The following is a 25651-nucleotide window of genomic DNA, read 5'->3' as shown; positions in this document are numbered from 1 at the left end:
GTTATACGCCGATATACCATATTTACTTACCTGTCTTGAAGCGTGGGCCGGTGTTCAGCGCGCACCGCGGTACTGGAACTTCAATTTCAGGTTCCGGTTTCCGGCGGGACTGAAACGAAGTGTGCACACTTCCTTTCAGTCCCGCCGGAAACAGGAACCTGAAATTGAAGTTCCAGTACCGCGGTGCGCGCTGTGAAGCCGGCCCACGCTTCAAGACAGGTAAGTAATTATGGGACAAGGGGAGGGAAAGTGCACTAGGGGACACTATGGGAGGGGGGGACACGATGGGAGGGGGGGGGCACTATGGGAGGGGGGGAACACTATGGGAGGGGGTGGAGAATACTATGGGAGGGGGGGAGAATACTATGGAAAGGGGGGGGAACACTATGGGATGAGGGGGGGACACTATGGGAGGGGGTGGAGAATACTATGGGGGGGGGAGAATACGATGGAAAGGGGGGGAACACTATGGGAGGGGGTGGAGAATACTATGGGAGAGGGTGGAGAATACTATGGGAGGGGGTGGAGAATACTATGGGAGGGGGTGGAGAATACTATGGGAGGGGGTGGAGAATACTATGGGAGGGGGTGGAGAATACTATGGAATGGGGGGAACACTATGGGATGAAGGGGGGGGAATACTACAGGGAGTGCAGAATTATTAGGCAAGTTGTATTTTTGATGATTAATTTTATTATTGAACAACAACCATGTTCTCAATGAACCCAAAAAACTCATTAATATCAAAGCTGAATATTTTTGGAAGTAGTTTTTAGTTTGTTTTTAGTTTTAGCTATTTTAGGGGGATATCTGTGTGTGCAGGTGACTATTACTGTGCATAATTATTAGGCAACTTAACAAAAAACAAATATATACCCATTTCAATTATTTATTTTTACCAGTGAAACCAATATAACATCTCAACATTCACAAATATACATTTCTGACATTCAAAAACAAAACAAAAACAAATCAGTGATCAATATAGCCACCTTTCTTTGCAAGGACACTCAAAAGCCTGCCATCCATGGATTCTGTCAGTGTTTTGATCTGTTCACCATCAACATTGCGTGCAGAAGCAACCACAGCCTCCCAGACACTGTTCAGAGAGGTGTACTGTTTTCCCTCCTTGTAAATCTCACATTTGATGATGGACCACAGGTTCTCAATGGGGTTCAGATCAGGTGAACAAGGAGGCCATGTCATTAGATTTTCTTCTTTTATACCCTTTCTTGCCAGCCACGCTGTGGAGTACTTGGACGCGTGTGATGGAGCATTGTCCTGAATGAAAATCATGTTTTTCTTGAAGGATGCAGACTTCTTCCTGTACCACTGCTTGAAGAAGGTGTCTTCCAGAAACTGGCAGTAGGACTGGGAGTTGAGCTTGACTCCATCCTCAACTCGAAAAGACCCCACAAGCTCATCTTTGATGATACCAGCCCAAACCAGTACTCCACCTCCACCTTGCTGGCGTCTGAGTCGGACTGGAGCTCTCTGCCCTTTACCAATCCAGCCACGGGCCCATCAAGACTCACTCTCATTTCATCAGTCCATAAAACCTTAGAAAAATCAGTCTTGAGATATTTCTTGGCCCAGTCTTGACGTTTCAGCTTGTGTGTCTTGTTCAGTGGTGGTCGTCTTTCAGCCTTTCTTACCTTGGCCATGTCTCTGAGTATTGCACACCTTGTGCTTTTGGGCACTCCAGTGATGTTGCAGCTCTGAAATATGGCCAAACTGGTGGCAAGTGGCATCTTGGCAGCTGCACGCTTGACTTTTCTCAGTTCATGGGCAGTTATTTTGCGCCTTGGTTTTTCCACACGCTTCTTGCGACCCTGTTGACTATTTTGAATGAAACGCTTGATTGTTCGATGATCACGCTTCAGAAGCTTTGCAATTTTAAGAGTGCTGCATCCCTCTGCAAGATATCTCACTATTTTTGACTTTTCTGAGCCTGTCAAGTCCTTCTTTTGACCCATTTTGCCAAAGGAAAGGAAGTTGCCTAATAATTATGCACACCTGATATAGGGTGTTGATGTCACTAGACCACACCCCTTCTCATTACAGAGATGCACATCACCTAATATGCTTAATTGGTAGTAGGCTTTCGAGCCTATACAGCTTGGAGTAAGACAACATGCATAAAGAGGATGATGTGGTCAAAATACTCATTTGCCTAATAATTCTGCACTCCCTGTATGGGAGGGGGGGAAATTTCCTGGAATTTCCTTCTTAAAATGAGGTGCGTGTTATACGCCGGTGCGTGTTATACGCCGATAAATACGGTACGTAATACACAGAGAAATGTAATTGATATGTACCATATGTAATGAGCAGATATTGGCCCAGTCTTGTTGCTAGGTGCATACTCCAGCACAATAACATATTTAAAGTGAAGAGCGCACCCACATGACTTCAAACTAAACAAGATACCGTCATTTTTTACAGTTGTGCCCTACATACATTCACCATTTCAGTCCCATCACCAAGCTTTTCTTAATATGTCAAGGTAGTTGGACTGAAACATTGGTTATATGCAAAGGCACGTCTGCTTAAAATGCACACTTGTTTTTTTTGAAGCCTATATGTGCTTTTTTCACGTTGGAGTAATAATTTTTAATCTTAAATTATCTTTTCTAACGCTGTATTTGCACACTATGCTGGCGCAACGCATTATGGGGCTGGTAAATAATTTTTTTCCAGGGCTGCTTTTAATTCCCAGTCCGGCCCATAGATTCATAGTACCATAAACCGCAAGATGAGTTGTTAATATATATCATAATTCTGTACATTAACCCCTTAAGGACACATGACATGTGTGACATGTAATGATTCCCTTTTATTCCAGAAGTTTAGTCCTTAAGGGGTTAAAAGGCATCTGCAGAAAACCACTCATCTGTTTAATAATTAATTATGAGGTTAGGGTATTATATGCAAAGTTAAATCACCTAGTGGGTACTGATTGAGACTCCATTAGCTGAAATCTGTCACAGTGCTGGAAGAGCCATACTCAATAGCTCACTCAAAGGCAATCCTTTCATCACATTCAGTTCATAACACTTAATAGGAACAAGGCATGTTCGTTCTGGAGACTTACTTATGACAGCTGCTGATGGAATAATTCAATAAAAACCTGTCTATGTGGAGGTGCTTTAAAAAACAGACATGAAAGACATGAATGATGTGGTTTTATTTATTGTCAAAGTACACTGCCTGGCCCAAAAAAGAGTCACCACCTGGATTTAACGTTTGGTGAAATCTAATCGTATAAAACCGGAGAAATCAGGGCTATGTTTAATAGTAAGAGCATTTCCACACACACAATGTGAAGGAAACTCAAGGGATTGGGAATGAACAGCTGTGTAGCCTTAAGAAAACCACTAATCAGTGAGGCTATTCTGGAAATAAAAAGGCTTCACTTTGCTAGGGAGCATTAAGATTGGACTCTGGAGCAACGGAAGAAGGTCATGTGGTCTGATGAGTCCAGATTTACCCTGTTCTAGAGTGATAGACGCTTCAGGGTAAGAAGAGAGGCAGATGAAGTGATGTACCCATCATGCCTAGTGCCTACTATACAAGCCTGTGGGGGCAGTGCTATGATCTGGGGTTGGTCAGGTCTAAGTTCAGTAACATTATGTGCCCAAAGAATTAGGCCCTGGGGAGATAGCGCAGCTAAGCGGACAAGGGCACATGTAGGAGTGTGGGGATAGATGCAGGGGAGGGTCTTTGATAGTGGGTGTATTGTGTGGGTGGGGGTTAGGGCTATGTGAGCTAGCAGGGGGGAGGTCTTACCTCAGTGCCACTTGGGATTCGGGCCAGTGAACAGCTTCCCGCCCGCCCACCCCGAGTAGGTTTAGTTAGTCACAGCGAGTCGGGGGTATGTCCTTGCCAATTAAGTGTGGTTATGTTAAGGATGGAATAAGTTCCTCATGTTTACAGGTCTCAGCCTCCCCTGCTTCAAAAGGTTTAACTTTAGGTTGCCTGAGGTCTCGTGCCCATCGAGCGTGGATAAGGTCGGCTGATGGCAGGCATTGGAATATGTTTTTTATGACGGGGGGGGAGGTGAGAGGCAGTGGTGTTTAGGAGCCACTGCAGGTTTTTATTGGCAAGGACGGGGGGTTCTCTGTATAGCACTGTATGTTGAGTTGTTATTTATATATATATATGTTATTTATGTTTTGTTGCTAACAATTTCGTTACAGAAAGAAGAGTTTAATATATGGAGTTATGGGTGTGTTATACAGTAATTTATTTATGTTATAATAAATGCTGTGGCCTGTTCATCCATACCACGTTGTCTGTCATTATTGGGGGGAGGTTGAATGGGGTTTAATTATGTTTATGCTGCATCGTAATTCCCCACTACGTACATACAAGGTCAGCTGACAACCTGAATATACTGAATGACCAGGTTATTCCATCAATGGTTATTTTCTTCCCTGATGGCATGGGCATATTCGAAGATGACAATGTCAGGATTAATTGGGCTCAAATTGTGAAAGCGTGGTTCAGGGAGCAGGAGACATAATTTTCACACATGGATTGGCCACCACAGAGTCCAGACCTAAATCCCATTGAGAATCTTTGGGATGTGCTGGAGAAGGCTTTGCGCGGTGGTCCGACTCTCCCATCATCAATACAAGATCTCGGTGAAAAATGAATGCAACACTGGATGGAAATAAATCTTGTGACATTGCAGAAGCTTATCAAAACAATGCGTGCCATAATCAAAGCTAAAGGCGGTCCAATGAAATATTAGAATGTGTGACCTTTTTTTTGGTGGTGACTTTTTTTTTGACCAGGCAGTGTGTTTACACCAATAACTATATGCAGCATTTGAAGAGATGTATTTTGTCTGAATTTATATCCAGGCTAGATTCTAGCTAGAATACCCAAGCTAAAGACTGCAAATCTTATTTTTCCAGCTTGGTTATTTTGACCTACAGTTTACTAGCTGGTAAATCCAGAGCAGCTCCTAATTTATTGAATAAGCATTAAAATTAATGTAACCACCATGACCACTGCAGTGATTTGAAGTGGTCATGGTGGCAAGAGTCAATGTGGGTAGTGTTTCAGTTTGGGGGCTGGTAGCTCCCCCAGCACACGTGACATTGGCAGCCCAGCACTCTCTCCTGATATGCCTAGTTTCAATTCTGTGCATAAAATACATCTGTTGTCAGTGCTCATTTCATGCAACATACTATATCTCCCCTTTCCTTCCCTCATTGGCGCCATTATTAATTTTGGCGTCAAATTTCTATTTAGTTTTAGTCATAGTCTTTTGAGTAAAAAAATTTTTAGTTTTAGTCGTATTTTAGTCATCTGAATTGTTTTAGTTATAGTCTAATTTTAGTCCACTAAATAAACAAAATTTTAGTCAACTAAAATTGATTCACACTGATTGACGCACATGCTCTTTGAGACTGCGAAATGGTCCAATTACAGGCTTCTCAACTGGACAGTGCACGGCCTCAGTGTTGTCAGGAGGGGGCATGCGTCTGGAACTTCGCTCGGCACTGAATTCAAGGTAAGCAAAACTTAATTCTTCTGCAGAGTATAAATAACCCTGATAATGTCAATAATGTAAGTTGGAAATAGTTGAAATGCATGTTGCTATTGAGAGAAATGTAAAGGTTGAAAACAAGGGATGAATGGAAAAGACGAACGACAGCCTGTTGTTGTTTCTCCATTTCTGGTGGGAGATGAATGAACCAATCGAGTGTCAGATCAATAGATAACCATTGATTTGTGGTTTTGTGAAGAAAACAAATTGACATTTGTGAAGTTCTTATTGTTATGTTTTCAGAAATACTTTGAAGGATGTAATATAGTATACTGAAGATGAATAAATGGGCAAGGTCAAAGGTAAGCAACAACTATCCTTTCTATACAATTATTTTTCTAAAGATACATTTTTGCAAAGTAACATTGATAAATGTAAGAAAAAAGACAGAACCTTCATTATAGGTATGTTAAATTCCTTAAGGACATTGGGGAGAGGCGAGGGAGAAAGATGGGTGACTCTTGTGTAATATGTTGGTCAGCTCATCGTTAGAACATGACCCCACTTTCTTGTCTTGCTGTAATGTGAGATGTGGGCAGACCAGGGTTAGGCTTTTACCTCTATTCAAAAAGGTATTGTTAGATGTTTTTGTTGTTTTCGTATAGAGAGAAAGGTTGTGTGGTGTGATGAGGAATGGAATGAGGAATTTTCTCCTACTATGGCTGTATGATAAAATTGGCTCATGTATAGTGCTGATTTAATTTGAGCAGTGCTAGCTTCATTAATTTAAAGTAACACAGTGAATGCGGTATGCAGAACCAGAATAAGAACAATATTTAAACCCCAGTGGTACTGGTTCCTGTGTTCCTGCACACTGTGCAGCACGGCCCCAGGAAGCATCTCCGATGGCCATCTGAGGAGTGGCTACTTGAGCTTTCTCCAGAGGGCAATGTAAACACTGCCTTTTCTCTTTTTGTTTACATCAAAATGCCTGCAGGGAATGATTATACTCACCAGAACTACTACATTAAACTGTAGCTATTCTGGTGATTATAGTGTCCCTTTAAATAATTTTGTTTAGGCAGCCCTAGGCACAACTCCCTGCACGTGACTTGCATGGCCTTCCTAATTACTTCCTGTAAAGAGTTTTACAGGAAACTGTAAATTGTTACACAATTTCTTACTTTTAAAGTAAGTTACATTTGATTGAAAGTGAAACCATTTTGTTTTCATACAGACTGTGTCAGTCAGGGATGGTTTGGCTAGGGCTGCATAAACAGAAACAAATGTGATTTAACTCCTAAATGACAATGGATTGAGCAGTGAGACTGCAGGGGCATGATCTATATGAGGGGTCGTCAACCTGGTCCCTACCACTTACTAGTCTGTGATTCAGGCTTTATGGTGGGTGGTGGTGGGTTCTTTGGCACAGGCCCTGCTGTGAGCCCTCTCTGGCCCGCTGGCACTTAATTCCAGCAGAGGTTGACAACCCAGTGGCGGATCCAGGGGGGGGGGGGCAACGGGGCAATTGCCCCCCCCGAGATTCTCCCCTGCCGGCTAATGCAGGGCTGACATTGCCCAAGTGCCAGCCCTGCATTGTGCCTGCAGACCGGGAAGGGAGATTAGAGATCAGTGATCTCCCTCCCCGGTCCGCAGGCACATTACTGACAGCCGACCGGCAGGGGAGGGAGAGAGGACCCGGGAGCTGTTACCAGCAGCTCCTCCGGGTCCTCCTCTCGCGAGATTTGGAGCGTTGCCGCGGTTACCACGGCAACGCTCCAAATCTCGCGAGAGTGAACTCTAGCCCTGGAGCGCGGGCTAGAGTTCACTCCTACCACTGGGACCACCAATGAATCCCCACTGGGACCACCAGGGAAATAAATATGTCCCCCTCCTCCCAGTAAAGGTAAGAAGGGAGGGGGGACATAAATTATATATTAATTTTAATTAAATGTAAAAAAAAAACACACATTTAAAAAAAAAAAAAAAAAAGCCCCCCCCCATCCTTCTTCTACACACACATTGCCCCTGCCCCCATACACACACACACACACATTGCCCCTGCCCCCCATATACACACACATTGCCCCTGCCCCCCATATACACACACATTGCCCCTGCCCCCCATATACACACACATTGCCCCTGCCCCCCATACACACACACACACACACACACATTGCCCCTGCCCCCCATACACACACACATTGCCCCTGCCCCCCATATACACACATTGCCCCTGCCCCCCATAAACACATTGCCCCCATATACACATACACTGCCCCCATAAACACACTGCCCCCCATACACACACTGCCCCCACACACATACATTGCCCCACACACACACTGTAACTGTCACACACACATACTGACCCACACACACACTGCACCCCTGACATATACTGCCGCCCTCACGTACACACTGCAACCTTCACACACACACACACTGCTAATACACTGTCCCCCTCACACACACACACACACTGCACCCCTCACACATTGCACCACTCACACATACCACTGCTCCTCTGCCCTACTACAGCCCCATTTCCCAGAGGACCTCAGGTAAGTTGTCAAACAGTTCTTAAACAGTTTGACTACTTACTCTGGGAGGGGGTCTTGGCATTATTGGCACTATAACCACTACACTGAGCTGTAGTGGTTATTGTGTCTGGATTATTTATTTAAATAATCTACAAGTGCCCCTCCCGAGATCAGGCTCTGGATCCACCACTGTGACAACCCCTGATATATAAACAAAAATTGTTTCATTAAGCTAAAGTTGTCTTGGTGACTATAGTGGTCACTCCCCACCTTGCTGTTCTCTTTCTCAACCACACGTGGATCATGCCTTTCCTACCCTTCAGACCTTCTCCCCAGCTACAGAACAAGAATAAGAGGTGGCTGCGCTTCTCCTTTCCTCTCGCCCCACCACTTTACGCTCGATCCTGTCCCATCTCACCTTATCAGATCTTTCGCCTTGTCTTGTGCCTTCCTTAACACACATTTTCAACTGCTCTCTCTTGACCCATCCTGCCCCTATCGTCCCATATCCCTGCTCCCTTTTTCCTCAAACACTTGTCTTTACCCGTATGTTTTACTTCCTCAATACCAACTCTCTCCTTGACCCTCTGCTGCCTTTAACACTGTTGATCATGTTCTCCTTCTTCAAACTCTTCAATCACTCAGTCTCTGTGACTTTCATGGTTTTCCTCTCATATCTCCCAACGTTCATTCAGTGTCTCCTTTTCTAATGATACCTCCTCCCCTCGTCCTGTCTCGGTTGGAGTCTCCCAAGGCTCTGTCCTTGGTCTCCTTCTATTTTCTCTTTATACTGCCTCTCTTGGCGAACTTATACCCTCATTTGGATTCCACTACCACCTGTATGCTGATAATACCCAGTTATATCTTTCCTCCCCAGACCTCTCCCCTGCAACGTGTAACTGATTGCCTTTCTTCCATCTCTGACGATGTACTCCCGCTTTCTGAAACTCAATCTCTCTAAAACTGAGCTCCTTGTCTTTCCTCCTTCTAGTACTGATCCTCCTCTTTCGCTCTCCCTTCAAGTTAATGGTAAGTCCATCCTTGCAAGTGTGCTGTCTTGGCGTCATACTTGATTCTGGCCTCACCGTTGAGCCTCTCATCTAGTATGTTGCCAAATCCTGTAGATTCCATCTTAAAAACAGCCTGCATCAGCCCCTTCCTTACAGAAGATGCTACCAAGGAGCTTGTCCATGCTCTAGTAATTTCCAGTATGGAGTATTGTAACCCTTTCCTAATTGGTCTCCCCAAAAGCCGTATTGCCCCGCTACAGTCTGTAATGAATGCTGCCGCCAGACTGATCTTCCTCTCTAGTCGGTCATCTCACACCTCTCCCCTCTGTCAGTCCTTACATTGGCTTCCTGTATTCTATAGGAGTCAATTCAAAGTGCTAACCCATACCTATAAAGCACTGAACAATTCTATACCTATGGAATAGCCTGCCTACGGCCATCAGACTCTCCCCTAGTCTTCAATATTTTAAGAAGTGCCTTAAAACCCATCTCTTTAGGAAACATATGGCCTCAAAGAGTAACCTCTACCTCACATACCTGTCTCCTGCTTTCTCCTAAAGGGCAACACTTTTTAAAGCGCTACGGAATCTGTTGGCGCTTTATAAATGGCAATAATAATAATAATATAATGTTTTAGGACATTAGGATGTTCCATGCTGCTCTAAAAATCGAAACCTGGGATTATCCTCTGGCAGTGGGGGCCATATTCATATGACTCAGATTGTACGATGAGCACTCAGAATGAGCATGCATACAGCCCTTGAAATCTATTTAAATTAATGCTTTTGCATTCGTCCATAGTGATTACAAGCTTTTTACCAGACACGAGGAGACACCCCGGGTCTGAAAGAGCTCTGACAGTCTCACTGCATACATGCTTGCTGATTGTGATCAGCGTTCAGCTTTTCCAGCTGCCCTGTACTTATGTCTGTGTGATCAGTAGGCACCTACTGTAGGTGCTGTAATCACACAGGAGATGGTGCTCACAGAGTGTTCTGTACTGGCTGTGCTGGAATATCCCTATGCTGACATCCGTTAGGGGTACGACTAGTGTAGGGTAGGGGCTAATACTGGGTTAGGAATAGTGTAAGGTTAAGGTTAGGGTAGGGGCATGTTTAGTGTAAGCACAGGGTTTTAGAGGTAGGGTTGGTATAGACATATGAGGGCATTTAACAATCAGGACTGATACGTTAATCTATTTTGAGTTATTTTTCTTTAGTTGCACTTGATGTGTAGAATGTATTATAAGTAAAACTGAAAAAAAATTTTTTTATTTTTTTCTCCCAATTCTTTACATTTTATTCATACTTAATGTTGTGTTAGGTATATATGGGGGATATTTTAAAATAAATCAATGTCTGTCTTTTAAATAACAATATATAATATGTGTGGCTGCACTTAAAGTCAACCCTTAAACTATGAAGGAACAAACACACAGTACAAATTCTAGATTTTGTTGTGGATGAGGAATTGGACAATTGCATCCTTTCTTAACGGGTTAAAGATCCCGAAGGCATTTTTAGCAATACAGCTTACTACAGATGGCAACAGAATTTAAAAAGATCTGAATTTAAAAAATAATAATGCCTGTGGCGAAAGTGACCTTGCCACTGGGCATTGTAGAGGACTGATTGCCAGCCTCCTGCCATGTGACTATGGCCCGGGGGTGGGGGGGTGGCCCTTTAAGAACATTTTTGGGGTCTATGGACTTTCATTGGACTGGTGCTGGCCCTTTAAGCACACTTTTGGGACATGGGGAAAATTGGGACAATGCCCCTTTAAGATGGTGTCCCCAGACTTGTTTGGGACACTGCCCCTTTAAACCTGTGTCCCCAGTGTCCCCAGACTTGGTTAAAGTACTTTATTCATGGCTTCTTTACACTTGGTTCAGAAAATGGGGCTTACTGAACCAAGTAACACACAGGCGGACCACCCAGAAGTGGAAGTGTGCAGGCAATTTACCTCCCAGGTTGGGAGCCTGCTGTAGATAAATTGCCGACCGGCCATCTTTGTTCATTCGAACGCGGTCAGCAGTATGTGTAGCCAAATCCATGGAACTGAAATCGGCTACACATTTCAACGAACACCGCTGACCCCTACCTTCTCCTGCACTTCGACACTGCGGCTGAAAACTAAGTCCCGCTCGAAGATTCGAACACTTGTGTAACACTTTACTTCAGTGTAAAATAGACCGACCGCACAGCCCAAATCTATGGAACTGTTTTGGGCAGGAAAATGTGCTAAATCACTACTAAGCTCTTGTAAGAGCTTGTTCCTGCCTTGCTCTATGGAGGAGTATACGGTGGTTATGGTGTTGGCTAGAGTGCTTGGAGTCCTCAAGAAGCGCTAGGAGCATCCATCAACGGAGGTACCCAGTCGGGGTGCCAGGTGATCCGTTACAATGCCCATATTCAGTGAATACAGTTCAATCATATATTTCTGAAATAAGGGTATAATAATGCCCATATACAGTGAATACAGTTCAATCATATATTTCTGAAATAAGGGTATTTAAAACTGCCATAGCAATCTTTTTCACTCTCTGAAATGCTCATTTAATTTCAACAGCGAAATGGTAGAATCCATTCACTCCTCCCCCCTCTCTGACTTTAGAAATTATATGACCCACTGAAACTTCCTTTAGTGTTTTGAACAGGGGTTGAACAGTCATTTGTAGTAAACAATACCTATGTCACCTTACACCTCTCCCCGTGTATAATTTTGTGTGCATTCGAACTGTTATACTCAACAAATAAATTGCATTGGTTGATCTACATTATTGCTAAGATCGATCCCTTTTAAATCGTTTACTTTTGCAAGCTAGTAATGCACTCCTTACGCATCTCCCAGATACAGTTTTGGCCACACTTGGTTGACATGTCCCGTGCTTGTTTTGTGACTCCACAGAAGGCGCTGGAGATCGGGAACTGGTAGGGGTTCATAGCGGTGCTGATGAGCAGCCATCCTGAATAGAAATGACCATGTTATTCATAATAACAAATATTAAATCCACTGTTTTATAAATAATTCTGTTATCTCAGTAATACTGCATTTTCTGTTTTTCTACCACTTTCACATAGTCCTTCTACTCCCCATCTTCATTAAAAGGAAGGGGAGGGTTGGGGTTGGATAGATAACAGTGCTGCTTCCAGAATTTCAACTGACTTGTTATTAAAGGGACACTATAGTCACCTGAACAACTACAGCTTAATGTAGTTGTTCAGGTATGATCTATAGCTCCCTGCAGGCAATCTAATGTCAACACTGTATTTTCAGAGAAAATACAGTGTTTACATTGATTGATAGGAATACCTCCAGTGGCCGTCACTCAGACGGCCACCAGAGGGACCTCCTATCATGCAGGGCCCTAAAAAGGCCCTGTATACGTCAGACGTTTTAAAATACGTCTGACGTGTGCAGGAGAGAGAAGGCACTGTGTGCGCGTCAGTCAGCTCCGCCAGTCAGCTCAGCTCGCCACCGCGCGCATGCGCAGTAGTGCGCTCAGGACTTCAGAGGGCGGCATGAATGCCGCCCTCTGAAGTATGTGCGCATGTGCGGCAAAGCCGCGCATGCGCACAAGGGAGCAATGACGCTTCCAAATGGAAGCGTCTGATTGCTCCCTGCTCGCGCCCGCCTATTTCGTCATTTTGACGAAATAGGGGGGCGCGGCTTCACGAGGCTCCCGGCGCTGGAACCAGGTGAGTAAAAACTGCTGCCTGGAGAGTCCCTTTAATGCATATCTATGGGAAAAGTTCACTGTCTCCATGCAAAGCGTGGAGATGCTGAACGTCAGTGCTGCACACTAGAGGTGTTCATAGGCTGTAATGTAAACACTGTTTTTTCTCTGAAATAAAAAAAAATAATAATAATTTTAAAAAACAACCAAAATCCTGTGCAAATAAGAAATGAAAATCTATTAAATTCAAAATTAAATCATGTCATGTTCTCAAAACTTGATAAACTCCCAAAATACCACATATTATAAAGTAGGATAATATAAACATCAAATAAAAAGGAGACTTCGCATTTAGAGATATAGTATTTTATGCCTAGAACTTTTTCATATTGTTTGGAGAGTTATTAAGGGGGTAACTCGAAGGGCCATCATGACTTTGCATTATTGACCGTGCATAGACCACTTTACGGCCTCTCTCAGCTCTGTGGATGGATTACAAGTACATTGATATGTAGAAAGCTACAAACTGTCAATCAGGCAGTATGGGATAAGAGTTCCAGGCTGTCTATGTCTACACTCCACATGCACAACTTGTGCTGAGCTTGCTGAACCTTGAATAAGAGGTTTGCTAAGAGCTGGATTAAGGTTGCCCAGAGTACCTAGGCAGTGTGCCACATTGGAGCCATCTCATAGTGCCCTGAGCTCTGTTTCTATGATTGAAAATAATTGAAGTCCTTGCCAACAGCCTTGGACAAAGTGTCTCAAACTATACTGGGGTATAAACTACTGATCCCATAAGTTATTGTTGGTAGGTGTTTATGGGATCAGGCCAGACCTGAATGAAACACTCCAATCCTTTTCATTTGAACTACTTTATTAAATTGCCTATATCATGGATTAAAATGGTGAGCCAATTTCTACTTAGCTTCTCTTTACTTAATGAGATTGCACGTGGTACTTAAAGGGACACTATAGTCACCCAGACCACTTCAGCTCAATTTCAGAGAAACTGCTATGTTTACATTGCAGGGTTAATCCAGCCTCTAGTGGCTGTCTTCCTGACAGCCGCTAGAAGCGCTTCCTCAACGCTGGATGTGAAAATCACATTCAGCGTGCAGAACGTCCATAGGAAAGAATTGAGAAATACTTTCTATTGGTCTGTTTGAATGTGCACGCGGCTCTTGCCGCCCATGCGCATTCCGCTCCGCACGGGAGCTGATGTCGGCGGAGGAGAGGCTGGATTAAAGTAAGTAACTGAAAGGGTTTTTACCCCTTCAGCGCCAAGGGAGCCCTGAGGGTGGGAGGACCTAAGGGTTATATAGACACTTATCCTGACTACCTTTTTATGGCTTGTTATGCCCTACCTCATCATGATGATACTTTATAGTGGGCTACATCCTAGTAACTACTACGTACCAACCTAAGGACTCAACGTGCAGGGACAAGTTGTAGTTTAGGTGATAACCTACATTTACAGTAGTGCACAGACATCTCAGTTTTGTGGGTTCTGTACATTGATATCACTGTGGCAAGAATAAATTTTTTCTTTTAAATTACCAATTTAGAAAAACAGATCGCTAGTTTGGCTATTCAAGAAACTGTAGCCCCAGGTAGCCCAAGCGCAGCTAAGCGGACAAGGGCCTTGACAGGAGTTAGGAGGCGGGCATAGGAGGAGGAAAGGAAGTATAGGGTTATGGGTAAAGGGGATGGGATATTTAAATAGGCAGCCATTTTGTGTTAATTCACTTTTAATCTCCTACCTGACCGAGTTTGTGTGCACTTCTGTGGGCACCTATTTGGTCTGGTGGGGTCTCTTTTTTCTCCTTCTGCAGGGCCATGGATGAGGTGGAGAAGATGCTGGAGGTGATCCGGTCGGCGGCGCAGGGTCGTGGAGCTGGATGGCTGCGGGCCCAACTCGGTCCGGCCCTGGCGGGGATGACGGCCCAGGAGGGCGAACGGGACCGTCCGGTTCGTGCCAGGAGGCCACCGCGGAGGCTGAGCCCAGGCGTGGGGCCTGGTGAAGATGGTGCTGCTGGCGAGTCGGCGGCAGGAGGACGCAACGGGCCCGGTGGCCATGCGGTCGAGGCCCCGCCTCCCGCCGTGCTGCCTGGGCCGCGGGGACGTGCGGAGCGACGGGCGGCTGCCCGGGACCGTGACGGTCCGGCCCTCGGGTCGAGGGGGGCCGCACCTGGATCGGGGGTTGCGGCGTCGGCCGGGCCCTCTGGAGTGACGGTCGGCGTGGGGTCGCGGCCCAGGAGGGCGCCCCCTCCGTCCGGGACTGCTGCTGCCAAGGCCAGAGACGTGGGGCCCACACAGAGGCTGCTGGATCACCAGGCAAGTGCAGGGGGTTCTGCCAAGGGCCCCCTTGGCGTGTATGGGGAGGGATGTTCTTTGCCCAGTGGTAGTGGGGCTAATGGGGGTGGAGGGCGCAGGCCGGAGCATGAGGAAGGGCAGGGGGGGGGGGAGGTGATTACTGGGGGGGCTCAGGCTAGCGCAGGGGCTACAAGAGGGGGGCGCGCAGCTAGGAGAGAGGGGTTGGGGTCTCCGGAGGGGTCCCTGGGGGTAGCTGGGGGCAATAGGGGGTCCTCGGCCGGAAGGGGGGTTAGGTCTATGGGGCAGTCAGAGTCCTTGAGGGCGGGTGGGCCTGTTCCTCAAGTGGGGGTCAGGAAAGGGGGTCGGGCTAGGCTTTGCTCAGCAGGTATGGGGGGCGGTACTGGGGGGGGGGAGAAGGTGGTTCGCTCTAGGGAGCGGTTGCCGGGGTGCAGTGGTAGGCGGGGGAGGTCCAGTTCAGGGTCCAGCGGTACCAGCACTTCCCCGGTTAGAGCGTGTAGGCCCGAAAGGACGGGGGGTAGGCATAGGCGGGACAGGTCCACCTCGGGCGGCTCAGAAGGGGACGGGGGCAGGGCCTCCAGGCGTGGTCGGCAGAGGCGGAACTCACACCGGGATGGTAGGAGTCGTAGTCCCCGGGGCGGGGCCGTTCGGGCCTCAGGAACGCAGAGCGGGGGGACACAGAGCGGGAGGCTTGGTCGGATGGCAGGCGCTCCCTGGGGCGGGACGGGAGGGTAGCTGATGGTCGGTGCTCCCTACCCAGGACTTCTTCTCCTCGTTACAGGTCTCGGAGTCGTTCTCCCTCTGTGCTGGCTGGGCACCGGGTGGACTCCCCGGTTGGCGGGACGTTCACGGATGTTCCTCATCCAAGGCGGACAGCGATTGTCGATGCAGCCCCGAGCGTTAGTCGGACGGGGGGCTTGGCCGGTGAGTTACGTTCCTCTTTGCAATCCACTACATTGGTTCACACACTACAAGCACTTCTCCACTCACTGGGAGCGGGGGGGCAACAAGGGGACGGTGTAGGTCAGGTGTGGGCTCAGGGGCCAGGGGTCTCGGGTACGGTCTCTGCAGGTCCGGGCTCAAGCGGGGGGTCGGGGGTCGCAGGGGCGGTCGACGTGGAGCCGGGCCCAGGCGTGGGCCCCAGTGCCGCGGGCAGCCTAGCGGACGTGACAAGCGAGCGGGTGGAGTTGGCTGGGGGGGGGGGTCCCGGAGGCGGCCAGGCAGCACGCCTATGTGTCCTTTGCGGGCCCCCTAGGGGTACACCTCAAACAAGAGGTGAAGGAAAAGATATGGAAGGGCGACTTCTGTGAAATCTTTTCCCTCCTCCCGTTAGAGGAATTTATTGACCTCAAGGAGGAAGATAAGAAGGATGAGAAAAAGGAGGAGGAGGAGAAAAAGAAACGGTATCGTAAGATACCGAAGTCTTTCGGCAACTGGCTGCGGGCGTTCTGTGTGCTGGCCAGCGTCTTGGGGGAGAAATCTCCTGGCCTATGCTCCTCCCTGTTCTGTTACTTGGACGGTATTTGGGAGGCGTACCGCACCTACGGGGGACTGGCGTGGTGGCGGTATGACGAGCAATTCCGCCAACGCCTGGCGGCCAATCCGGGAATGAGGTGGGACCAGATGGACCTACCTCTCTGGATGAAATTGATGATGGCACAGAAAGCACAGCCCTTTCAGCACACGGCCGGCGCAAAGGGGCAGTCCGCCTCGTCGGCCGCCACAGCAAAGGGCTTCTGCTGGCTCTTTAATGAGGGCCAGTGCAAGTGGGGGACCGCCTGTCGCTTTAAACACGAGTGCTCGGGTTGCGGGGGCGCCCACGGGCTTACCCGATGCTTCAAGAAAGGAAGGTCGGGGACTGCCGGAGGTACAGCCGCGAGCGGAAGGGGGGGGAGGGGCTTCCCCTGCCCAGGGGCTTAACCCCGGTGAGGCTAGACGCGATGGAACCTTGGCTAAGCCGCTACGGTAACAGGGCGGACGCCGTGGTACTTCGGGCGGGCTTTGGGCAGGGGTTCTTTATCCCCTTCCGGGATGAAGGGGGGGTCGCAGGGGCGGCGCAACCTTAAGTCGGTTGCGGAGTTCCCTGGGGTGGTTCGGGAAAAGTTAGGGAAGGAGGTCTCGTTGGGTAGGATGGCGGGCCCGTTCTCAGCTCCGCCATTGGTAGGTCTTAGGGTTTCCCCTCTCGGGGTGGTCCCAAAGAAGGAACCGGGGAAGTTTAGGCTCATTCACCACCTCTCCTACCCCAAGGGGACGTCGGTGAATGATGGCATCGACAGGGAGTTGTGCTCGGTGTCGTACGCATCGTTTGACCGGGCGGTCGAGCTGGTGAAAAGGGCCGGACGGGGGGCATTGATGGCTAAAGTGGATATCGAGGCAGCCTTTCGGCTGCTTCCGGTCCATCCGGCTTGTCATCACCTGCTGGGGTGCTTCTTCGAAGGGGAGTACTTTGTGGACTTATGCCTCCCGATGGGCTGTTCCATCTCCTGCTCGTACTTCGAGAAGTTCAGTACTTTTCTTGAATGGGTGGTACGGACAGAGGCTGGGAACGGTGCGGTGGTGCACTATCTGGACGACTTCTTTTGCGTAGGGCCGGCGGCCTCCCCGGCCTGCCTGCACCTACTGAGAACTGTCAAATGGGTGGCGGGCCACTTTGGGGTCCCGCTGGCGGCGGATAAAACTGAGGGCCCAGCGGTGTGCCTTAGTTTCCTGGGACTGGAGATAGACTCGGTGAAGGGTGAGTGTCGGCTGCCGCCGGCGAAGTTGCAGGGTCTGAAAGGGGCGGTGGCAGCAGTGGCTCGGGTACGCAAAGTTACCCTACGGCAACTGCAGTCCCTGATCGGGATGCTCAATTTTGCTTGCCGGGTGATCCCCATGGGGAGGGTCTTTAGCCGCAGCCTGTCGGCGGCTACGGCGGGGGTGCGCTCCCCACACCATTTCATCCGGGTGTCGTCCTCTATGAGGGCCGACCTGGCCGTATGGGATACTTTTTTGCGGGATTTCAATGGTACAGTGTTCTTCAGGCAGGAAGGGGTGTCGGCGGACGAGCTGGAGCTGTTCACTGACGCGTCGGGTAGTGTGGGCTTCGGGGCCTACTTTGGTGGGAGATGGTGCGCGGAAAGATGGCCGGAGGCATGGGGGTCGAGCGCCCTCATGCGGAACCTGGCTTTCCTGGAACTGTTTCGGCTAGTGGTTGCGTTAGCTCTGTGGGGTGAGGAGCTGCGGAATCGAAAGGTGGTCTTCTTCTCGGATAACATGGCGGTAGTGCACACGGTGAATAATCAGTCGGCGGCGTCTAAACCGGTGGTCAGGCTACTGCGGCGCTTTGTCTTAACGTGCATGTCCCTGAATGTAGTCTGTCGCGCGCGCCATGTGCCCGGGTACTTGAACGAAGTGGCTGACGCTCTCTCTCGTTTACAGTGGCCTCGGTTCCGGACGGTGGCACCGGAGGCGTTGGAAGTGGGGCAGGAGTGCCCGGACGAGATTTGGCAACTGGGAGAGTCCTGCTTGGGGGACTTGTGAAGGATTCCCTGGCACCGGCCACGTGGGCCGCTTACAGTAAGGTTTGGGGTTTGTGGGAGCGGTCGTGGGCTGGACTGGCCGGCGTGCCGGAGGGGGAGGCGCTCCGGGACGCGTTCCTGTGGTACACCTGCCAATTGCTGGCGCAAGGGGCTTCCCCGTCGCTGGTTGACAGGTCCATGGCGGCGCTGGCCTTCTGGTTCAAGCTGCACGGGAAGGAGGACCTTACTAAATGCTTTGTCGTGCGGCAGGCACTTAAGGGATATCGGAGGGGGCGTAGGGTCCCGGACGCGAGGCGCCCGGTGTCGGTGCGGGTGTTGGGCGACCTGTTGGGGGGGCTGCCGGACATTTGCTTCGACGGGTTTGAGTTGTCCCTGTTCCGGGCGGCGTTTTTGCTGGCCTTCTTCGGGGCGTTCAGGATTGGCGAGCTGGTAAGCGCCAATCGGGCGTCGTCCGGAGGCTTACAGGCTTCGGGGGTCCGGATTCTGAACGGACACTTGGTGGTTCATCTGGCCAAATCCAAGACGGACGTCCTGGGGGTGGGCCGCGATGTGACGCTACGGGCCTTGCCGGGCTCCCCTCTGTGCCCGGTGGCGTCAGTGGTAGAATACTTGGCCAAGAGGCCGGTGGTTGGGGGATCACTGCTGGTGCACGCTGACGGGTCATCCCTTTCCCGTTTTCAGTTCACTAGGGTCTTTCGGTCCGGCCTGAAACGGTTGGGGCTCCGGGCGGATAGATTTGGTACACACTCCTTTCGCATTGGGGCGGCCACGGAGGCTGCTCGGTTGGGGCTGGGGGATGACACGGTAATGCGGATTGGGAGATGGGAGTCTAAGAGGTTCCGGTCATAGGTGCGGCTGGGTTTGTTGGAAGGTTAGGGCAGGTCGCTTCGGGGTTCCTGAAGGGACTATTGTGGGGGGTGTTTTTTCAAATGCTGTTTTTTCTCTTTCTTCCCCAGGCCGTGTGGCATGGATCGTGGGCCATTCATTTGTCTTCTGGGCCGAAAGGAGGGCCGCAGCTCGAGCTCAAGGCCAGCAGCTGGGCTTCGCAGCGGACCAGTTGGCGGTGAAATGGTTTGGGTACAGGGGTTTTCGCTGGGGGGAAGTCTGCGGAAAACTATTCCGGTTGGTGGCGGGTGGGCATAGGCCCGACCTGCTCGTCCTCCACGCGGGGGGCAATGATTTTGGCCTCACGCCGCAACGGCACTTGGTAAAGTGGATGAAGCAGGACCTCAACAAACCGGGGGACCTGCTTCCGGGGGTGATGTTTGTATGGTCGGAAATTATCCCGAGACAGCGTTGGAGGTACGCTAGGGACGCGGTGGCCATCGAGAGGTGCAGGAAAAAAGTGAATAGCTTGATGGCAAGCTTTGTGAGGAAGCTGGGGGGTGTGGTAGTGCGACACAGTGAGTTGGAGGGTGCGCTGCCAGGGTACTACCGCTCGGACGGTGTTCACCTTTCAGCAGTAGGATGGGACCTGCTGAACCTCGGGTGGCAGGACGGAATACACAAGGCACTATTTCTTCGGGGTGGCGGAGCTCAGACAGCTTAAGGGGTCAAGGTCTGAGCTTGTGGCGGGATAGGGAGCTGAAGGAGAAGGAATAGGCTCCCTAGGATGAAGGTCATGGAGACGTAAAACTGTGGTCCTTGGTGGTTGGTAGGTTTCGAGTCCTGTCGGTGGCTCAGAACCTGGTGGGGTAGGGGTATCCGGGTATACCCCTGCCATGGTTAAATTGTGTTTGGCACTTTAAGTTGGTATGTTGGAATTATGTTGGTATATGTTATATATGTGTTATTATATGGGGGTCATTGCCTTTGTTATATTAACAGAAGGATTCGGATGCGAGGACGGAGCATGGGGGCAATGACCCAGGTTTATTTGTTAAGTTATTATTACTGTGATTATTATTGTTATTATAATTATTATTGTTATTATTATTAAGTTATAAGTAATATGGTTATTATAATTATTCAAGATTGTTTAATAAAGCTGTGGACAATTTTTCCCATATACACTAGTGTCAGTGCATTATTGGGGAAGGTATGTGGGAGGGTTGTCCTGGTATCCGACTGCCCATATGGCGACTATACACCGGTCATGACCAATTCCACTGTTTTGAATTAGTATATTAATATTTGTTCCATTTGGTCCAACTAAGACTAGACACATAGTGCTATGAATTTAAAATCATGATTTGACAGCTTACGAGCCATAAAGGAGAGGTCCACATATCCCTAAACAGAGACTAATTCAGAAGCAGATACTGCTTTATTGAACTGATTGATTAAACATAAAAAGGTCTGCTGTTCCTGTACCCGCAGAACTGCTGGCAACATACAGTGTGGACTACATCTCCCATCATGCTCTTACAGCTATAACGCTGGCAATGCATCACGGGTGTTGTTGTTCACAAGATACGGTGCTGAATGTTGCCTAACCCTGTAGTATAAAATAAGTTAACTAGCCCTCCCTACACATCCCCTTCATCAGTTTAAAATTCGATTTTTACCGCAAGTCTGCATAACACATGGTGATGACCAGGTGGATCTATTTTTTTTATATGATTAATTGTGATTATGATTAATTGCAAAAGATCATGTTGGCATCACCGTTACCTTGAATTAATCACATGCCCATCCATAAATCAGTGAGCTCAGAGTTGTTCTCTCTTTTTTCTTTGTCCAGAGCACAGTGCCAGAAAACAGCATGAGGCACAGCCAAAACATATGAAAGTACAAGGATGCACACCACGAATAGATTATCAAGTGCAAAAGCCAGTCTTTATTATTTAAAGAGACAGCACATATGCAAAACAACTATAATGACATAACAGAGAATCTATACAAACAAAATAATGTATAGGCTGCATGCATACTGAATGTATGGCATACATGTAAATAGAATGTATGTGATATATGCAGGATACTAAATCAGGGAGTTAGCCAAGCCCTTTTCTTAATGTTGTCCTTTCAGTTGTTTAGTAGATAACTCTTTAATTTGTTATCCGTATGTTGGATTGCCATAAGGGATACCTATAGTAAATGGCGCGGATCTTGATCAAGAAGACACTATACTGTGTGCAGCTCTCGCAAGATTCAACAGAAAAGTCAAAGACACTTGTTTTCTCGCTTAATAATACCATGGCTCAGCTGTCCCCTGTAAATCTCAAGCCCTTCATGCACTCACCATGCAAGTGGCCCTTCTGGATGACCGTAGCCAGAGCCACAATGTCAAAATCAGAGGAATCCCGGAAGCAATTGCTATGGAGGAACTGGTGACACCAGCTTATGGTGTATTTTCTCCCTCCGAGCCATGCTGAGAAGATCACTTTCAATGGAGCCTATCTTACAACCAAATCTTCTGCCATGTGTGATGTCATCAAAAGATACCCCGCATCCTTTGATAAACGTCAATTCATGGTGGCTACATTTCACGGCAACATGCCTTACTCATTTGAATTATCGCATCTTACTATATCACACCCTTACTAGATCCACACTTCAATGGAAAAAGTCATTGCATTCTGTAAAAGCTGTGAGCAGCCTGTATGGAGTACCGATGGGCAACATTCTAGGCCCTATCGGTCACCCACTGAAAATGTAATCTATCAAAGAGGCTCCTGCCTTATTTACAGCATTAGGTCTCGTGGTGCCAACATTGGAAGCCAATAGCCCTACTCCTAGCACCCAGCCAGGCTAGTCCTCTTTATACATAGAAGAGTAGAGGAGTCATTCTCGGGGACCTGATCTGAGTTTGTGTAGGAGGCCTGAGACTCCCAAGATGATCCCTCTTATTTTTGTTTGTTTTATTGTTTTCCTGTTTTACCCTATGTTTATTTTGTTCTGTTTCATGCCATATTATTCGTGTTTCACATTAGCCTTGTGCCTGTATGTAATGTTCAGCTATGGTCTCCATAGTTTGCAGTATATCACTCCCCCCCCCCCCCCCCCCCACTGCCCCGTTGGTCAGGGTTACCAAATCCCTATTGAGCCCATCTAGCATGATGACATAGTATTATATCTTTTATTTGTGGCAATAATCATGGTTTTACCATATTGTTCCAAGTATTTTAATAACACAGAGACTGCTCAAGAGACCACTAGCTTGATTACTCGTGTATCTATATACTTAAAAAAATAGGATATAGAATATGACACAGAATCCAGCATAAAAATTATGGATAAAAAAAAAAATTATGGGAGGTGGAGCCAGCATCCGAGCGAGATGGACACATGCTGCCGGAGCTCCGTTCTGCATTGTACATACATGCGCTTTTTGAAAACTAAAATTGCTTAACTGTGACTCAATCCATGACCCAGCTCCTTTTGACACAGATGGGAAAGAAAGCGGAACAGCACCGGGCCGATCAGGGTTCCGCATCCCGCGTTATAGGGACTTTCACAACAGACTGCTAGGCCCGAGCCTGCCAAGATGGCAACCATGGCGGTCTCCGCCTCGGAATCCTCTGAGGACAGCATACCCTTCACCCTTCCGAGGCACTTGCTATGCTTCAAGAGATGGGGCTGCTAAACGTGCCCATACATGCGAGGAATCAACCATTATGGTCCGTAGACAGGATCACACCCTTTGTGCAGAGACTCCTTACAGGCTGGCGATACACCCACTTGACTGGCACTGAACCTGTCAATGTTCTTTTAAGTTTTCTTATGTTTATTCAATTTGTTTTCAATTTTTCTTTCCTTTCAATTTGGCTCCACAAGCTGACATCCCATGAGTAATATACTGCTTTATCCCTCTCTACCTTAAAGGACCACTCTAGGCACCCAGACCACTTCAGCTTAATGAAGTGGTCTGGGTGCCAGGTCCTGCTAGGGTTAACTAATTGTTTTATAAACATAGCAGTTTCAGAGAAACTGCTATGTTTATCAATTGGTTAAGCCTTCCCCTATTTCCTCTAGTGGCTGTCTCACTGACAGCCGCTAGAGGCGCTTGCGTGATTCTCACTGTGAAAATCACAGTGAGAGCACGCAAGCGTCCATAGGAAAGCATTATGAATGCTTTCCTATGTGACCGGCTGAATGCGCGCGCAGCTCTTGCCGCGCGTGCGCATTCAGCCGACGGGGAGGAGAAGAGGCGGATCGGAGGAGGAGAGCAGGAGGAGATCTCTCCGCCCAGCGCTGGAAAAAGGTAAGATTTAACCCCTTTCCAGAGCCGTGCGGGAGGGGGTCCCTGAGGGTGGGGGCACCCTCAGGGCACTCTAGTGCCAGGAAAACGAGTATGCTTTCCTGGCACTAGAGTGGTCCTTTAACCACGCGTGCTAAAAGGCGTTTGCCCCTTAGCTTATAATGTGCACCTAATTATGGCTGATAATTGCCACACAGACTAAAGTTTAATACTCTTAAGCTATGTTCTCCTGTTGTTCGTCTGATGGGGGATTGTCCATGAATTGTATGTTATCAGTATTTCCTTCCCCAATTAAAAGAATTATTATCAAGGTTACTTATTTTCACATTTATTGGCAGTTTCTTCACAAAAAAAAGGGCAGCTTATCTTGACAAAAAAATGTTGTAACCATGTTTCACGACTAAAACTGTAATTTGTCAATGCCTGTTCATGTACAAGCTAATGCCCATCACAAATAAAGAATGTACCGTGAACAAAAATAAAAAGTTATAAGGACTAATTACCAAATATCTCCTAAACAGAGCAACCAGTTGGTACCCTTAATTATGGCAATCCCAGTAAGAATGACAAATTAGTGAGCTATCTAAAATCCGTTGAAAGAGCAAAATTAAAACAAGGCCTTTTACTTAAGTTTGCTGTTTTCAGTTGCTTAGTAGATATGTCCCTAATTTGCTATCCCTATGAAAACAAATGAATTTAAAATAATTTGTTTTGATTTGTTCCGAGTTTGTTCCTTCTCGTTTCATTTTGGATTCCAAAGAATTTGGATGAATTCGAACGAAATAAATAAAGTGAATTGCACATGTCTAATGAACAGCATCCACATAGCATTCCGTTTTCTAGTTTCAACCTAACATTTGCCATGTGAAACTCAGTTTGCTAATCACAAATGGTATACACTTACAGTATTTTGTTATTTTAGATGTTTTCCACTTTCATTCCTTTGTCATTCATTTAACTGTTAAAATCACCTAATTGTATGAGCATAAATTTGAATTGTTGCTGGGCCAGCTCAGAATACGTTCTCTGACATCTAACCTTACCTCTGACACTCTAATGGAAGCATCTTGAAACAATGTAGAACTGTTTCAAAATTGTAAACGCCCTACATTAGTGCTTGTTGTTTCTAGTTCGTTGTTGTAGTAGGATACCCACCTCTATGTAGTCTTCTTCTATATCACTCCAGTGCTGCTTCTTTGTGTATTCCTTTCACTCAATGCTGATTCCTTCTTCAAAATCTCAGGACTCTGACTCAGGGAAATCTTACTTGGCTTCTATTTTTGATCTGTGTTAATTTTATCTTTGGATCCCCTCCTTCCCGTGCCCTTTCCTTAGAGCTAGAAAGGGACAGTAACTATGAGTGTGAATTGGTTCCATGGAACGTTGCAGGGTAATGGAACTGAGGCAAAATGAGCTAAATAGCACCACTTCTAATTCGGTGTAATATTTAACATACACTTATACATTAAAGTACCATTTATTAATATTTTTTATTTCTTTCTCAGACTTTTCTACATGTAAATTTTTTTGGTTCTCTGAAAAGTGTGTAGACCAAGAGGTAGAGGTAACGTTTATCTGCCATGCCTAACACAACTTAAAGCGGCACTGTCATGCCAAACTTACCTTTCTTTAATCGATTCATCTTCTCTCCCTCTGTCAGGATCTGTTCTTCATTTCTTCTGTCTGCTCTAATTTTCTTTAAAACATAAGACAAAGTAGAGACTACTTTGTCTTATGGAAGTTTCCTACGCTTGACAGACTTTGACCGGTGGTCAAAGCAATTTTCCCACAATTCTCACCTTTCCTCTGTGATCTTGCTATGCTTCCTGTCAGTATTCCCGAACGTCCTGTCATTTAGACAGAATGCCGGCGAAACTGTGAATTTTGTCCTAACAGAATGAGAACAGTTTCTCTATTAGTGTTAGGA

The 25651-nt window shown here is 47.4% G+C and overlaps 1 protein-coding gene across 2 annotated transcripts in view; it reads right to left on the bottom strand.

The window, feature by feature from the left end:
• Positions 1 to 24964, bottom strand: part of LOC134575096 (dual specificity protein phosphatase 13B-like) — a 40690-nt gene extending 15726 nt beyond the window's left edge. Inside the window, exons 1-2 of one of the 2 annotated variants that reach the window (XM_063434251.1) lie at positions 24880 to 24964; positions 11868 to 12021 (exon numbers count right to left, since the gene is read on the bottom strand). In XM_063434251.1, the coding sequence (XP_063290321.1) occupies positions 11868 to 11998 (131 nt within the window). In that variant the 5' untranslated portion in view covers positions 11999 to 12021; positions 24880 to 24964. The remainder of the gene's footprint in view (positions 1 to 11867; positions 12022 to 24879) is intronic. The other variant, XM_063434252.1, reaches the window with a different exon arrangement.
• Positions 24965 to 25651: the final 687 nt, after the last annotated feature.

Source organism: Pelobates fuscus, chromosome 10 (genome assembly GCF_036172605.1).
Source record: "Pelobates fuscus isolate aPelFus1 chromosome 10, aPelFus1.pri, whole genome shotgun sequence".
In the NCBI taxonomy this organism is placed as follows: domain Eukaryota; kingdom Metazoa; phylum Chordata; class Amphibia; order Anura; family Pelobatidae; genus Pelobates; species Pelobates fuscus.
Note: the sequence above shows the minus strand (reverse complement) of the source record. Positions and strands in the feature narration are given on the sequence as shown.